At 42.6% G+C, this 15995-nt stretch overlaps 3 protein-coding genes across 7 annotated transcripts in view; 2 read left to right on the top strand and 1 right to left on the bottom strand.

Moving 5' to 3' along the window:
- Positions 1-183: 183 nt before the first annotated feature.
- Positions 184-7867, top strand: nprl3 (NPR3-like, GATOR1 complex subunit). Of its 2 annotated transcripts, none has more exons than XM_077619712.1 (13): positions 184-521; positions 1063-1129; positions 1213-1345; positions 1920-1994; positions 3148-3301; positions 3823-3898; positions 3966-4103; positions 4861-5017; positions 5393-5499; positions 5565-5694; positions 6477-6651; positions 6723-6924; positions 7576-7867. In XM_077619712.1, exons 1-13 carry the CDS (start codon positions 308-310, stop codon positions 7739-7741), a joined length of 1794 nt encoding a protein of 597 aa, XP_077475838.1. In that variant the 5' UTR covers positions 184-307; the 3' UTR covers positions 7742-7867. The 2 variants fall into 2 exon arrangements, with proteins under 2 accessions (XP_077475838.1, XP_077475839.1); XM_077619713.1 differs by having other exon boundaries at positions 194-439.
- On the bottom strand, positions 7865-10893 carry mpg (N-methylpurine DNA glycosylase). The gene is made up of 3 exons (XM_077619716.1): positions 10433-10893; positions 9413-9617; positions 7865-8581 (listed from the first exon to the last, which is right to left on the bottom strand). The coding sequence occupies exons 1-3, from the start codon at positions 10628-10630 to the stop codon at positions 8142-8144; spliced, it is 843 nt and encodes a 280-aa protein (XP_077475842.1). The 5' UTR covers positions 10631-10893; the 3' UTR covers positions 7865-8141.
- The window catches only part of rhbdf1a (rhomboid 5 homolog 1a (Drosophila)), a 35919-nt gene continuing 27909 nt past the window's right edge, over positions 7986-15995 (top strand). For 2 of the 4 annotated variants that reach the window (XM_077619711.1, XM_077619707.1), the window contains exons 1-5: positions 7986-8133; positions 9436-9631; positions 10429-10504; positions 12448-12571; positions 12698-13309. The gene's annotated coding sequence lies outside the window, so the exon portion shown is untranslated. Of the gene's footprint in view, positions 9632-10428; positions 10505-10756; positions 10890-12447; positions 12572-12697; positions 13310-15995 lie in introns of those variants that run through there. The other 2 variants (XM_077619709.1, XM_077619710.1) reach the window with 2 other exon arrangements.

Raw genomic sequence — 15995 nt, 5'->3', positions numbered from 1 at the left:
TTAATTAATTTCTTAATTAATTCATATTTTTTTTTTTTTAAATAAAACTATTAAAAAAACATATTTGCTCAAATTTAGTATTTGTTTTTTTTACGTGACAGAAAAAAAGAAGATGGTTACGATAGGTACATTTGTCAGCCTTGCCCGTGTTTCTAGTAGGACCAATTTAAAGGTTACACACAACAATCCCGCATTGGAGGAAGTGAAAGCAGCGTGCGACTAAATCTATTCTATCTTATCTTGCGACGCTTAAATACACAATTTAGCGGTCCTTTCAAGCCCAAGCTCAGTCCAGGACCGGCTCGTGATGTTAAACCCGTCCGGTGACGGCGTTTCCGCGGAAGAGCATCGAAAAACGACGGCCGCGGCGCAGCCCAATATTGTCCCGTACAGAGGCCCCCTATGCGGACAGAAGAGCAACCCTATCAGTGTCATCCTGGTGAGCTCCGGCAGCCGTGGAAACAAGCTTCTTTTCCGCTATCCTTTCCAAAAGGCCGCCCAGTGCGCGTCTTCCCACCCAGGTAGGTCTGAGCACCAAAAAGTCAACATAAACCCGGGTATTGATACACTTGGAAAGAGATACTACAAGTCTCTCCATTGTTGGGCTAATTATGTTGCGTCATTCTACTTATTTTCGGATGCTATGCTAATTAAACTCCCCGCATTGGATATGCTTTTTAAAATTCTCATATTTGGTGAAGGAAGTCACCTAAAATTGGCCTATTGTCACCAAAGGCAAACATAGACAATTTATTGAAATAAAGTGGGTCGGAGTGGTAGTGAATTCTCATTTGCTCTAAACAATTTACAATTTTCAACACTGCAATTTGGTAACCAGAACATGCTACTGTGCTAATACAGACAATGCTACTATGCTAATAGTTTTAATCTTCCTAAATCTTGCCATGTCTGTCCAAATGCATTTGACATAAATGGTGAAGGAACTCTTAAGATCAAATTGAATGTTTTTGTTTGTAGTTAGGGTTAACTAACTTGTTAGCTAACGCTAACCACATCATAATGTTCATTTAATACATAATGCTGTTTCTTCTCCACCACTAGCAAAACCGCGGAATCGCTACGCGCTGAATACGACGAGAGAAGTTGAAGATCAGGATGGAGATTCCAGGTATTTTCTTCGCAGGCCTGGAAACAATTCATGCCTCTCCACAAATCTGTCTTTGAAAAGATTGTTTTGTTTTTCAATTTCAGGTTCTCCGACAGCATCCTGGCCACGATCCTGGCCACCAAGTCGGACATGTGCGGCAAACCATTTGAGCTGAAGATCGACAACGTTCGCTTTGTGGGCCACCCGACTCTCCTACAGCATCCTCCCGTTATTCAGGTCAAAGAAATAAATCATTTTAAAGCAACGTTTGCTTTGCCTTGCACTCTCGGTGCCATTCATTCTATCTAAAAACATTAAAACTAGAGGAAGGTTATCATTTTAGGGACATGCTATATTTGGATGTGAGTCAGATGATTTTGACAGTTTGCAGATACTGAAAAAATCTATTAAGGAGAGGAAAATAGGACATCCAAATCTCTTTTTTTTCGCCCCAATTTGAACAGAGCTATCTCCACATTGTAATCATATTAGAGGTGGATTAAAAAAAACAACCTAACATATCACCCTTTACAAATTAGTTGTATTTAATGTAAATAAACAGGGAGCTTTGTTTCAGTAAGAAAAATATCCTTTTAATTATACTCCTGGATTTTCTTAATTATTATCTGAATTTAGTAACTCCCATCGAGTGTGAGTATGTATTGCTGCCATTAACGGTGGATTAGATTGGACGTTTCTCGTCGTCAATGCCAGCTAATATATAAAAATGTAAACAAATACTTTTTAAAATAAAAAATGACTTGATGGTGCCCAAATTCCGATAAAATATTTTTGAATGTTTTCATTTCAGATGTCTAAAAGTGACCCTTCGCCAAAGAGGGAGATGCCCACCATGATTCTCTTCAACGTCGTCTTTGCTCTGAGGGTACGAAAAAGTCAAATCCAATGATTAACCAGCTCTTAACATGTTATTTTTATTCCATTACATACAGTCATGAGAGCTGTTTGGCGTGTTTTCAATTTAGAAAATGTGGCTGCGTATAGTATCGAAACCAGGTCGAATGAATTGACATTAATTTGTGTGGGTGGAACTCAAAAGGAAGGAGGGGTCCGCGTGGGTTATGTGTGATAACGTCCAAGTGCCTTTATCTTTGAGGGCAGAGTCACTTTTGCACGTTAATCGGGTCCCCCGAGGGGGCGCCACCTGTCCCTGCCCTTGCTGAGTCATGCTTTGCGGCCCCTCAGCTGAGTGAGGGCGGAGGGGGGTCTGAAAGTGCCCAGTCATGTTTCGCCCGGCAACTAAATTAACATTATTAGTAGAAATAGTTTCATTAGAATCATGTAGTAAAAAAAAATGAAACTAGAATTAATGAAGTATATTTCTGAGACATAGATTCAGTAAATTCATGTTTGATCCATCAGCATCTCCTACATACACATTTGGGAGTGACCTTTTACGTATTGTAATCATGTTAGGCAAACTTGTTTTTTGTTAATATTTATTTTGGGAGAGATAAAAATATTTTTTTCACTCACATGAGCAACAAAAAATAGATGTAAAAGTATTGATTTATACAGTTTGGGTACTATGCATACTCTATATAGATAAGATCTGTACGTATAGATTATATGAAATGAACAGCACAATTATTTTGAAATAAATGTTAGGCAGCATACCTACATTTCTGAAATTATTTTTTTTAAATACGCCAAAATAAAATAAATAAATATATAGAATGAGTAATTCAATGGATTACTAAAAAAGACAGAACATATAAGACAAAAAATAGTAAAATATAAAGTCATTAAATATTCATTAGTGCACAAATTTTAGAACAAATTCAGAAAAAAACATGCTCTAATATAAAAATGTATTTATATTAGGTGAATGCACCATTTTTAGAGAAAAAAACAGCATAAAAATGCATAAACATAAAACAAAAATCAACCTTCTCTTCCCTGCTTAAGAAAAAGGAAAAACAGAAAACAACAACAAAAATGTGCCCTGATTTTAAGCCTGTATAATGTGTGTCTTGTGGTTTGTGCATGGTTGTGTAATGGGCATGTTTGTTTTCCAGGCAAACGCCGACCCGACAATCATCAGCTGCATGCAAAACTTGTCCCGCCGCATCGCCATCGCGCTGCAACACGAGGAGCGCCGCTGCCAATATTTGACCAGGGAAGCGAAACTCATGCTGGCCGTGCAGGACGAGATCACCACCGGCAGCGAAAGTGAGCTTACGTCTGAGTCAAATAGGCTAGCGGTACCGTGCTTTTTGAAATCATCCACAAAATAGTTCCCTGCTTATCCTCATATTCACTCGGATAATAATAAAAGCCATCCGTACACTGCTTAAAGTCCTTTATGAAACCGCAAACTTTATCTACGCGCAGTCAATGCCGTAATTCCACATTCGTATGTTAGCTTAGCTCAAATGCTAATCACTTTTGCTAGGAGACGGCACAAGTCCGCCAGTCTACTTTTAGTGCATTTTCTACAGTTTTGTATCTTCTAACAAAGTTAAAATCTTTACATTTCCATGTCAGTGCCTATAAAAGTGTTTTGACATGTACATTTATCCACAATTTCAAGAATAAGCACTCATTAAAATATGACTGTTGAATAAGCAGAATAAAAATGTCACTTGTTCGCTCAAAATAACGCAGGACTCGCCTTATAAAAAATACTAAGACGCTATTTTACCGATGCAAGACGACTTAAAATGATTTTGGAAAACATTTTCTGTTTCCAGTCAATCCACAGTCCCCGTTTCGACAGATTCTGCCTAAATGTAAGCTGGCCAAGGACCTCAAGGAGGCGTACGACAGGTAGATGAATAAACCAGGTGGCTTATTTCCTCCCAAGATTTGAGTCAGTAAACATGTGTTTCTTCAGCTTGTGTACGACGGGTGTGGTGCGGGTGCACGTCAACAACTGGCTGGAGGTGAGCTTCTGCCTCCCGCACAAAATCCACCGCATCGGCGGCAACTACATCCCCCCCGAGGCCTTGGAGTGCAGCCTCAAGTCCATCAGGTGTGCTATCATTTTATTTCATGTTAGACGTCCAGTCTATTCATTCTATTTACAGCAAAAGCCTAATTAATGAAAGCCACATGTGGCTGTGGGGCCGCAGGTTCCAGGTTAAATTGGGGAAAAAATACATTAAATTATCATTTACATAAACAATTAGAAAATTACTGACAAAAGCAACACAAACGTGTAAAATACTAAAAACTATATTGTTACAGAGGCAATAATATTTTAAGTTGACATTATAAAATTACACAAAAAGGCACTAATATTAGTAAAAGAAAATCAGTAATATCAGAAGTTGAAACAATCAAAAGTCAGAAAATGCAAAAATATCACAGGAAAAAGCACAATATTTTTGACTCTGAAATAAAAAGAGTAATATAAAGAATATAGTTTAAATTTTAGACTAGTTTTGGACAAGCAAACTTTGTATAATATGTAGAAATATACAATACATTTTGGAGCGGAAAAAAATATCTGATAAGTTTCAGATCACCTTTCCCATCATGAAACCATTTTTAATATACTATTTCAATTCTACATGTAGTTTGTGGCCTCATTTCACATCTGAACTCGTCTGATGACAAAGTCATTTGAGGACAAAATGTCTTGACTTGGATCTATTGCCACCTGTTGTTAGTCCTCTGTCATTACAATTGCCAAGAAGTCTGTTTTCAATCGACAGTTTGAACTGCGTGAGAATGGGATTTTTGGAGAACAAAGACCCGATTCAGCTGGATGTGTGTTTGTCTTCCAGGCCCTATCACGCACTGCTCTTACTGGAAAGTGAGAAGGCACTACTGGGCCAGCTTCCAGTGGACTGCTCGCCCGCCATGATGCGCCTCATCAAGACTTGCTCGGCGGTGAAGAACCTGCAACAGCTGGCCCAAGACACCGACCTGGCCCTGCTTCAGGTGAGGATGCAATGTTTGCTCTCTGATTGGCCATTGTGATAATTTTGTATTTTAACATTATATAAGTGGCATGCTCAGCTAAAGTATGAACAAAAAAAGTGCAGGTTATAGTCCGGAAAATACGTGTTGTTTCATTTGCGCTTGTTTAATTTATTGGGCTTGTATTGGCTTTAAAAAAATAAAAAAAATAAAAAAATAAGTACCTCCATGTTAATCTAGCATAGCAGATTGATTATTTTGCATATCCGCTATGATATATTATAATATTTTTTTAAAAGCAGTGGCGTTTTTGCTCCCCTTTTCATGAGGAAAATAAATTTATTTCAAATAAAACTAACTAGTCGTTTGGCCAATGACCCCCCACCCCCCCGCCAGATCTTTCAAATTGCAGCCCACCTGGTTTACTGGGGCAAGGCCATCATCATCTACCCTCTGTGTGAGAACAACGTCTACATGCTGTCTCCTCACGCCAACCTCTACCTGTGAGTCGCGTTTTTCGATGTCATCTCCTCAAATCCCATCCAATAAAAATGGAACTTGTGTACAGGTTCTCGCCTCAAGCTGAGCAGTTTGCGCAGCAGTTTCCCGGTCACGACCTTCCGTCCATGTTGGCCAAATTCTCCCTTCCCGTCTCGCTGGCCGAGTTCAGGAACCCCCTGGAAGCCCCTGCGCAGGAGGTACAGCTATTTCTGGAAGTCTTTTATTTTGAAAACGTATAAGGAAGGAAAGAGAAAACAACATTCAATATGCTTTGACTTGTTGATTATGCGTTGGGATCAATTGCACCCCCTGCTGGTTACAGCCAAGCATTGCAGTTCGTTAAGCGTGTACTGGGGCAAAAACTTAACTAGAAAATGTTTTTTTGTCACTTGTTTCTTAATTCTGGGAAACTGATGGGTTTGTATATATTAAGTCACCTGATCGGCATTTTGGGGGATTCCAGGATCACTTCCTGTGAATTTTGCAACATTTTTTATAACTTTTAGGGTATTTCCCAGTCACATCGTCTTGACATGGTTTCGTTTTTTCCTCCGATGGAAATGAACGAGGCCATTGGATACAAATATGTGATATTTTTGTTTAATTTTGGTGAAACCGTATGTTTTTTTGGGGGGGGAATCCGTACATAGTTTCTGTGCGCCTTTTATTTTTGGAATTTTGTTATGAAGCAATTCTGTGAATTGGATTTTTTTTTAAAAAACATGACGAAATTCAATACGAAATTTGGGGCTTTTTTTTGTAGAAAAACTCAAGTTTTTGCAGGTGCAATAAATGCGCACACATTGAAACAAAAATAGAAAAGGAAAAAATATAAAAGCAAATTTAGAATATATATATAAAAAAATAGATATTAGGCACTCTCACTGTTAATCTGCACTCGTCTTTTAACCAAGTAAAATAAATACACTGCTGGACGAGAGCAAGCTGGTCATGTGACGTGCGTGCTTCTCCCAAACAGGCTCAGCTGATCCAAATGGTGGTTTGGATGCTCCAGCGCCGCCTCCTCATGCAGCTCCACACGTACGTGTGCCTCATGGTGCCCCCCGCCGAGGAAGACGACCCGGCCTCGGCCGCCCGGGTCGGGGGCGGCCGCGGGCTGGGCACCCCTGGCGCGCTCAGCTTGGGTTCCCCGAGTAAGCTCCGCCTCCGTCTCTCCGCCGCGTGGGGAGCCGGAAAAAGCTGAGCGCGTGACCGCCACCCGCAGCTAGCAGCGACGACATGACCCTGACCAGCCCCAGCGTGGACAATTCCAGCGCCGAGTTGGCCCCCGGCTGCGACGACTCCCCCCTGGACAAAAGGATCTTGCTGACGGAGACGCTGCTGGCCAGCCTATCGGAGCGCGAGAGGAACTTCATCCTGAATGTCCCCGCCGCGCAGAACCAGGAGGATCTCCGCATGTTTATCAGGTCGTAATGTCTATTTGATCAAAAAATAATGGATCGTCACCTCATTGATGGTTTTAAATGCAGTGACGGCTGTTTTAAAAATTGGCAATATTGTTGAACAAAAAATCCAGTAATCCCTCGATTATCGCGGCTTCACTTATCGCAAATTCACTACTTTGACTTTCAGAATAATCTTTTTTCAATTTTGGCTAAAAGAAGAGGATTCACTTAGAATCTTCACCATATTGTTTTTACCTCTTCTATAGGAAAATAACAGTAAATGTTCTCCTTTTATTTTTTTAAGTTTGAATTTTTCTTTTTTTTCAAGGGGAAAGTGTTAAAACTTCCCTTTTGTATTTTTAAATACTATATCCTTTAAAAAAATAGAATGTTAGTTTCAGATCAAAATATTCATTTCTATAGAAGAAGAAGAGGATTAGGGCCAGGATAGTAAAAAAAAAAGATCAGCCGAATTTTCACATTTAAATTATAAAATATATTGCATTCGGGATTACAGATTTTTGGAGGGATTTTTTGTTGTTGTGAGAAACAAGAACTTGATATGACCAAAGAAAAAGTGGTGGCTCACCACCTTTTTATGAAATGGCCTTATGGTTTATATTCAGTAATACGTGACATTTTCTTATTTTTGCCATTTAAAAAAAAAAACAGACTGCTGCACTACTTTCGGGGACATCACCACTTGGAGGAGATCATGTACAACGAGAACATGAGACGCTCTCAGCTCAAGACTCTCCTGGACAAGTTCCGTAGCGTGCTGGTGGTGACCAATCATGAAGATCCAATCATTTCTATCTTTCAATCCCCAAAAGCGTAGGAAGCCAAAGTTACTCTATACGCGCTCAATGTAAAAACAGCTCAATTTTTAGAGCAAATCTGCTGCATCCATCACCATCCAAGACAGCCAATCAGCTAAAGACAGTAAAAAAAGCTTGACATATAACTTGGACAACTTTTATTTTTGAGCACCAAATTCAAAGAAATTATTTTCTACCATGCCGATGCTACGAATATTCAAAGATGGCGTGCGCACGCCGCGTAACGAGCTTTCCAGATGTCCACCCCGCAGATCCCAGAAGAGGGGGACGAGGACTTGAAGACATCAGACGGGATGCTTTTGCACTTTGATGGGAAGGTTCCAAACATCTGTGGAATCCATGACAGCCCAAGTCCACCCAAGTTCTTCAAAAGAGACCACCTCACCCTAGGGTAAGTTGTCAACGATCCCACGTCTCCACGCTCGCGTCCGTTTCCCTCGCCGTCCAGTCGCGGTCGGACGGATCCCGCCGCCGTCTTTCCGCCGCTTTGTCTCGCACGCTGACGAAAGCGTTCCCGCGGAGGTAAAAGCGTAGGAGCTTTTTGGCCCACTCGCCGTGGGACTCGATGCCCACGCGCGGCGCCGCCACCACCGCCGTCGCCGCGTCTCCCGCGTCGGGATCGGCGTCCTCAAGCCACACTTCCGGGTCGGACGCCAGGTCCCGGCGGTCGAAAGCGCGCGGGACGTTCAGGGCCTGGCACAGTTTGGAGGGGCCGTTGCACAGGTCTTTGTCCTTGAGCGGCCGGGCCCCGTCTTTACGTCTGGCGGCCCTCAGTCGCCTCATGACGGGGAGGCCCCACAGGGGTTCTAGCGAGCGCAGCAGCACGGCGGCGCCGTCACCTGTCAGATGAGAGAAGGCGTTAGGCCGCCGCGTCTGCTTTCGCTTGGCTTCACCTCACGCGCTCCTAAAACTCTTCAAGTTGTTTCCAAGTAGCCCCCCGAAGCCCGTAAAACTCCAGAGAACCAACGTGCGCTTTGCGTGTACGTTTTGTTCTATGATGAGGCGAAATTGCGTTTTTGGGACGAGAGGATCATGCGGTCGTTCTTAAATTGGGGTCGAGTACCGCCAGTTGGATCATTGAATGTTCAAACAGCTCTTACGGTTCTAAATATCAAATCCATCCCATTGTAAAATCTGGCGTGGAATGATCAGGTTCCACTGCTGTAGAAGGCGACACACGCAAAAAAAAATCTTTTTTTTTTATAATGGGCGGCCCGGCAGCTGAGTGGTTAGCATGTCGGCCTCGCAGTTCTAGGGTCCTGGGTTCGAATCCAGGTCAGCCCACCTGTGTGGAGTTTGCATGACTCCAGTTTCCTCCCACATCCAAAAACAGGCATCCTAGGCTAGCTGGCTAACACTCTAAATTGCCTAACCCTAGCTGTGATTGGTTGTCCTTTGTCTCCTTGTGCCCTGTGCCCAATTCAGGGATAGACCCCAGCACCCCCCGCGACCCCTTTGAGGATAAAACAGTTCAGAAAATGAATGAATGTCTGAGAACGGCTTCTTTTAAGATATTTAAGAATAACCTTGGATTGGCAGTCCGGCACCGTCTATGGAAACCAATGACATGATTTTGGCCCTGATTGTAAAAAAAGCCAATTTATTTTGAAGGTGGCACACGCTGTAAAATGTTGGTGAACCGCTTGAATTGAAGGAAATGTAACCTTAACCTTGGCTCGAAATGTTCATGCAGAGGTAGATGCCGTAGATGGGGTACACGTAAATGGTGCCGGGCTTCATGAACATGGCCGCGTTCCTTGGGGTGCGCTTGCCCCCCGCGGAGTGCGACGCCTTGTCCTCGCCCCCCAGGTACGCCTCCGTCTCCACCACGCGACCTCTCAGCAACGTGCCGTCCTCGTAGCGCCTGACCAGCACCTGATGCGACAAAGGTGAGCTTTATTTTTGATAAAAAGCCTAGATGTCCTTTGAAAAATGATAGGTCGCCCAATATGCCTCATTACGTAAACAAAAGACAGGAAGTGGCAAACCATTGAATCGTGTAACAATAAGACTCTGTTGTAGAAAGAACTTGATGTTCTGTAACTTTCTTTTCACATTTGATAAGGGATATTTTCTCTGCATTTTTCTATTGTTTGATATGCATTTAAACAATTTGATTACCTAACTATGTTATGCTGGCATGACATTCGCCATTCGTTTAGTATTTTATTCAGTTGTTCATTAAGCTATAAGTTAAAAAAACACATTTTTTGGACAATTAATATTGAGCAATAAATCAAGATTATTTTTTTAACCCGTTCATGCACGAAATGTGAATTATTTTCCTTAAAATATATATTTAAATAAAATTAATGAATCTAAGGAGCTATTATAGGAAAAGCAGACAGTAATAGATACTAACAATTAGAATAACATAAAAATGCAACTAATTGTAATGAAGACTACATATATTAAAATAACTGCTAATTTTGAGCTGGAATTTTATTTGTATCAATCTCTAGTTACCTAAAATAGCTATTTGGGTACCATTGACGGCAATAGACGTCCAAAGTGGGAGGGGCTGACACCGATCGAAATCTTGTCAGTTCCTCATCTAGTTGTCTTTCCTTTTAACTTATAGTAATATAACATGTTAATTTAAAACATGGAATTGGCTCAATGAGTAACAATTAGTATTTGTTGTAGAAAGTAGCTGAATTGCTTTTCTCAAAACGTCCACCTGCAGTTACCTTGCCGAGGAGAGCTTTGGCCAAAGAGACGCAAGGTTGGAAGAAGAAATCATCTCCCAATCTTCTGTGCAGGTTAGTAGTCGTACTACTAGTTGGACTTCCGTCAACTATTTGCTGTTTGCTTTCAACCGCTAATTCACTTTCATTCGCATTTTGGTCGCCTTTGCGCAATGGCAGCTTTCTCTTACGTCCTGCCATTAGTTTGTTTATTCGTTTTTATTTTGTGGCTTTTACCAGGAGAGGTAAAAACGCTTTTTTCCGATTTTCTTGGCAGTTTTAAATGCGGCTGTAAACCGGAAGTCAATACAGGAAGTACGTTACCGATTGTTTACATTCTACGAGATAAGTTATGGCGTGGAAGTGACATTGTTGCGTTTAACTGGAGAGGTAAAAACGCTTCTTTTGATTTGCTAGGTAGTTTTAAATGCTGGTGTAAACCCGGAAGACAATACAGGAAGTAAGTTGCCGATCATTTACTCTTAAAGGGACAGTGGATATTTATCTGCTTTTAATATAAGGCTTTTGACAATTCAATACAATAACACTTGACAGCGTTCAAACTCCAAACACAATTAAATATTATTGTTGTAGGCATGTTAAAAAATACAGTTTGTAATCCAGACCCAAAAAATCTATTTGTCCTGAGATTATCATTATGATTCATTCATTCATTCATTCATTCATTCATTTTTTAACCAATTTACCTGAAAAACAACAACAACGCAAGCCCAAAATAAATGTACTTTATTTACAGCGTTGAAACTCCAAACACAATTATATAGTATTATAAATTTAGGCATGTTAAAAAATAACTTTGTGATCCAGCCCCCCCCCAAAAATTGCAATCCATTTATTTTTCTCGATGATTATTCTTGCTATTTTTCCATCAAAGATGACAACATACTCGCTTCCTCATTTGTGACGATTTGGCAGCTAGCTGCAAATGTGCTGACCGTGTCCAGTCAAGGCACTTCTTGCGTGGATTGTTGACTTTGTCAGTGGGATGGCCGAGAGGCCCCAGTTTGCTTTCCACCTCTTTGCAGCCTACAAGAGAGGTCGGAACTCACTTGCTTTGCCATCCGGATCACAATTTCTTGCACTTGATGCAATCTTGGAAGTCTCTGAAAATGGTAAACCTTCCAAAAATGTCTGGTGGTGCCAATTCAGCTTCTGAAACTGAGCCTATGAATTGGGTATAAAAAATGCATACTTATTTGTTTTAAATTTAGTAATCATTCTATGGCTCCCATTGACGTTGATAGGTGAGAAATTGAACAAAATGGCGACTGAATTTAATCTTCTTTTGGGGCCATATTCAATCATGCTTTTATAATTTCCTACAGAAAACGGTGTTGGATTGGGCTTCCTTTCTCTTAATGATTCATGACATATTATCAATGATTCATGCAGCACGCAGGGGGGTCTGCCTCTTATTAAGGTCAAACCACCTTGTTAGGGAATACATAGAAAAAGTGACCCGTAAAAACTGGCTTTGAATGCTCTGCTCTAGCATAATTGTACCTGATAGCAGGGGAAATGACTTCACTTAAATCTGTAGGACAGTGAGTATAACCCACCATCCATCTCCCAATCTCGAGAATATTCCCAGATGGAGGCGAGCTGTCACTCAAGTTGTGATGGAATCTGCTGGTGTTTTCATTAAGTGCAGCAGCAGGGGAGTCCTGCATCTCAGTCCAAAGCAAACGCTGCTTGTGATTTACATTTCCTGCTGCGTACATTTAAACATGTACTGTACAGGAATTTGCACGCTGTCGTTTTACAGTCGTGTTAACGTTTAATTCTAAAGACAAATTTGAGTAAACTGTAAAATGATTATGTATTAAGTAACTTCATATCTCAGATTTAAACAATTCATTTTCTGTTCTGTTTGTCCTCACAAAGCTCGCGGGGGTGCTGGAGTCTATACCAGCCAACTTTGTGCAGTAAACTCCCCGAATTGGTCACCAGGGGCACAATGAAACTTGACCATTTACTGCCATTTTCCCTGTTCAAAGGAATTGGACGTCTATCACCGCCAATGGCACTTGAAACAAACTTTCACTGCCACCTCCCGATCAAAACGGATTACTAGACGTCTATCACCGTCAATGGCAGCAACGCAGCGACGTCATTCAAAAGGTAAATAATTTTATTTCTGACATGTATATATTTTTTTATTCTTCAACAAGCCCCCACCCTCCCATTTCCATTTTTTGAAATAATAATTTTGGGGTCATTTTACTCTCACGACCATGGTGAGAGCAGCTTTGCGGTTAGCCACACGTGTCTCAGCGGGACGTAAACCGGTTCCGGTGGGCTCCGTCCACTCCGGATGAAGACGTCGTTTAGTCACTTGCGACAGGAGGAGGAGGAGCTAGTGGAGGAGGAGCAAAGGGAGCGCCTCCCCTGGCTCCGTCGCCGATTGGCCGCCACCAAGGACCGGGCCCACCTCCTTCCCAGCGACGCTCTCCAACTCTAGGGCGGGGTCTCACACGCTCAAACCCGGCGAGAAAAACTCGGGCCGGCGTCCACGCATGGAGCAGTGTGGCCAGGCTGTGTCCGACGCTCGGGAGCAGAGACGCGCACGCGGACGGCCGGATAACATCCTTCAAGGACGCCGGTGCGCTTGAGCGGCGTGGCCGGATAAGGACCACGCGGGCCCCGGGGAAAGATTTGTGGCGACGCCGGAGGAGGAAGCGAGGATCCCGTCGGCGTCGCGGCTGCCGTCGGTGGCGCTGGTGGTGAAAAAGAAGAAGAAGAAGGCTTCGTTTCCTGCCTGGAACTTGTCGGGATGATGTGAGCAGTCCCGAGGGAGAAGGCGGAAGTCGGATTTATTTCCCCGCCGCTGGAGAGCACCCGAGCCGCCGGCTTTGAAGGGTGAGTTGCGGCTAGCGTTCACACCGCTATCGTGGTCACGCTTGTGGAAAAGGTCGAGGAAGACGATCGAGAGGATCGAGCCTCGATCCTCTTCCTCATCCTCATCCAGTCTGATGATTTATTTAGTATTCACTTTATGACGTTTAGACTCTGTTTTTCTTTAACTACATGGCAAGAAGCAGGTTTATTTGAATTTCCCCTTTAATGAAAAAAGTACACATGCTTTCATGAGCCTGTCAAGTTGACTTAAAAAAACTGGGAAAAGGGTGTTTTTTTTTCTCCTTTTAAGCAAGCGAAAGGCAATGTTGTGTAAAGGAATGAGGAATGCTGCTGAATAATCATCACGGGGTGAAGTCACGCCATCATCCTCGTCGTCTCCCTCCCACTCCATCACCTTCTCCTCCTCCTCCTCCCACCTCATAGTGGTTTTCATCATCATCATCCTCAAGGTCTACATACCGTAGCGTCTAAATATCACGAAAATTTGAAACCGCAAAAGAGTGCAAAGAAGAGAGCGAAAATGGAATTGTTCTGCTAGCTAACGAAATTTTCGACGGCAGTCCACCAACTGGACTTGCTTTGAGGCCTAAAGGCCAAACGGCCACGTGCTTCCCACATTGAGTCGTTTGAGCCCCAAAATGTCATTCCCGTCTGGTTCTTTTTGAATTGTGCTTTCAGGTAGGCCGCCATTGCTCTCCTTCCCCGCCGCCGTCGATTCGAAACTGCTGAGTTATTTTGGCAGACGTGACACGGGAGCACATGGGCTTGAAACCTTATCGCACGGCGGAAAGGGGAGGGCGCTCATAGCTGGGAATGATGTAATCGCACCGATAAAGCCCGGCGCAAAGTGGACCGCCGCGCTGATATCGGGGGAGTTTACGCGGGTGTCGAGTGGCCGCTATGCGGGAGTTTGATTTTCGGTGCTGGCACGCTGTCGGACCGTCTGCTCGCTTGTTTTGCCAAGTTCTGACAACACTTGTTTACACCGCGTGATACAGTAGAGACCGGGGGGGTTGACTTTGGTGCGGTACGCAATTGTCGCCACGGTCAAAAACGGCGAATGGTTGAAGTGTCTGAAGTGTTTTCTGATTGCGTGAGAGGCAGGGTTAGGGGGCCGGTTGCTCGCTATGGTGCCGTCGTTTGGTTTTCAAAAGTCGCTTCCTGACAGTGGTTGTGTGGAGTTTCTGGGTTTTGGTATAAACCATAATGTTCTGGTTTGGTACATAATTGTTTTATGGGATTTAGCAAAATCCGTTGAAAATGAGTTTTGACACGAGTGTAAAAGCTGGAATTTTGACCTATATTTTTCCCATGTGCGGTCGTTTTGGTTGCCGGTCTTTTGATCGCGGTCTTTTGGTCGCCCTGATCGCACAACGGGTGACCAAAAGACCGGCGACCAAAAGACCGGCGACCAAAAGACCGACGACCAAAAGACCAGCGACAAAACAAGGTAAAACAACACAGTCTACGCATCAATAAAAGGCAACAATGGCCATGAGCAGTTTCACTGAGCCGACGTGCGAGTGTAGAAGATTTTGTATGTACATGCGTACATATATGTCCCTTTAAGAAGCGACGTCCGTCTTAACAAGTTCTCCAACAAAACAATAAAAGTCCGGGAAATTTGGAGCTTTTCTTTGGCCTAATAATTAATAGGGCATTAAGTATGACTAAATAGTAATTCACAGTTTGTATTTAGGGAATTTGAGCAACGATTTAAATGGTAATTATCACTTACCTTCCGGGTGACCAAAAGATTGGCGACCAAAAGACCGGCGACCAATCGACCGTGTACCATTTTTCCAGTTCACTGTTGTGGATGAGTATCATTGGTAACAAATGGTGAGATGCAAGGTTATGTCGCAGTACTCCAACTATATTCTACTTCATATCATAACGCGTAGCAGGATTTTTTATGTATTTATTTTAAAAAGCCAAACAGAGTCTGTTTGTCTGCCCAAATGTCTGTTTTGTTTCACTTCACTTGAATATAGCATCAGCTCGACAGAAAATACAAATATAGTTTGGCATCATCTCAAACTGGGAAGGACAGACTTCCAGATAAACTGGACATTTTTTGCATTTCCATTCCATCATTCGTCTGTTTTGCCAAGGTCAGCCGACGCTAGCTTACGCCCCCCGTTCGTCTCGTCTTTTGGGTTCACCTTGCTCCACAATTTTCTTCTATCTTGTCAAACGCTTTTAGCCCGTTTTTGCACCAAAAAAATCATGTCTGTGTCAGAAGGAAAAACACTTGCCATTTCATTTAACCGTCCCAACGGAATTCTCGCAACAGATTAGATTAGAACTCATTAGCTTACCTTTCCTACTATTATTGGCTGACGGCCTATCTCAGTCAAACTGATTGGACATCTGTCAACATCAAAGTAGTCATTGAGTTGAGGAAATTGTAACTGACGGGAGCAGGATTTGAGCCTAATATGTTTTTTTTTTGTTTAATGATTGTCATAGTGCTGTTATTTTTAGCAACGTCATGATTCCCAAACGTGTGTGTGTGTGTGTGTGTGCACATCTCAGACATGTTAACCAACTTGTTCTGCTGCCTGTTACTACTTTTCTAACGTACAGAAACTCGCAACAATCACTTTTAGCGCTGGCGAGTGTATTATCAATTCATATTTTGGTTGGATTTCCACCCCTAATTTAATGCTTATTTAACAGTCTA

The sequence above is a fragment of the Stigmatopora argus genome, chromosome 14 (assembly GCF_051989625.1).
Source record: "Stigmatopora argus isolate UIUO_Sarg chromosome 14, RoL_Sarg_1.0, whole genome shotgun sequence".
Classification (NCBI taxonomy): Eukaryota; Metazoa; Chordata; class Actinopteri; order Syngnathiformes; family Syngnathidae; genus Stigmatopora; species Stigmatopora argus.
This window is presented reverse-complemented; position numbering and strand designations above follow the sequence as displayed.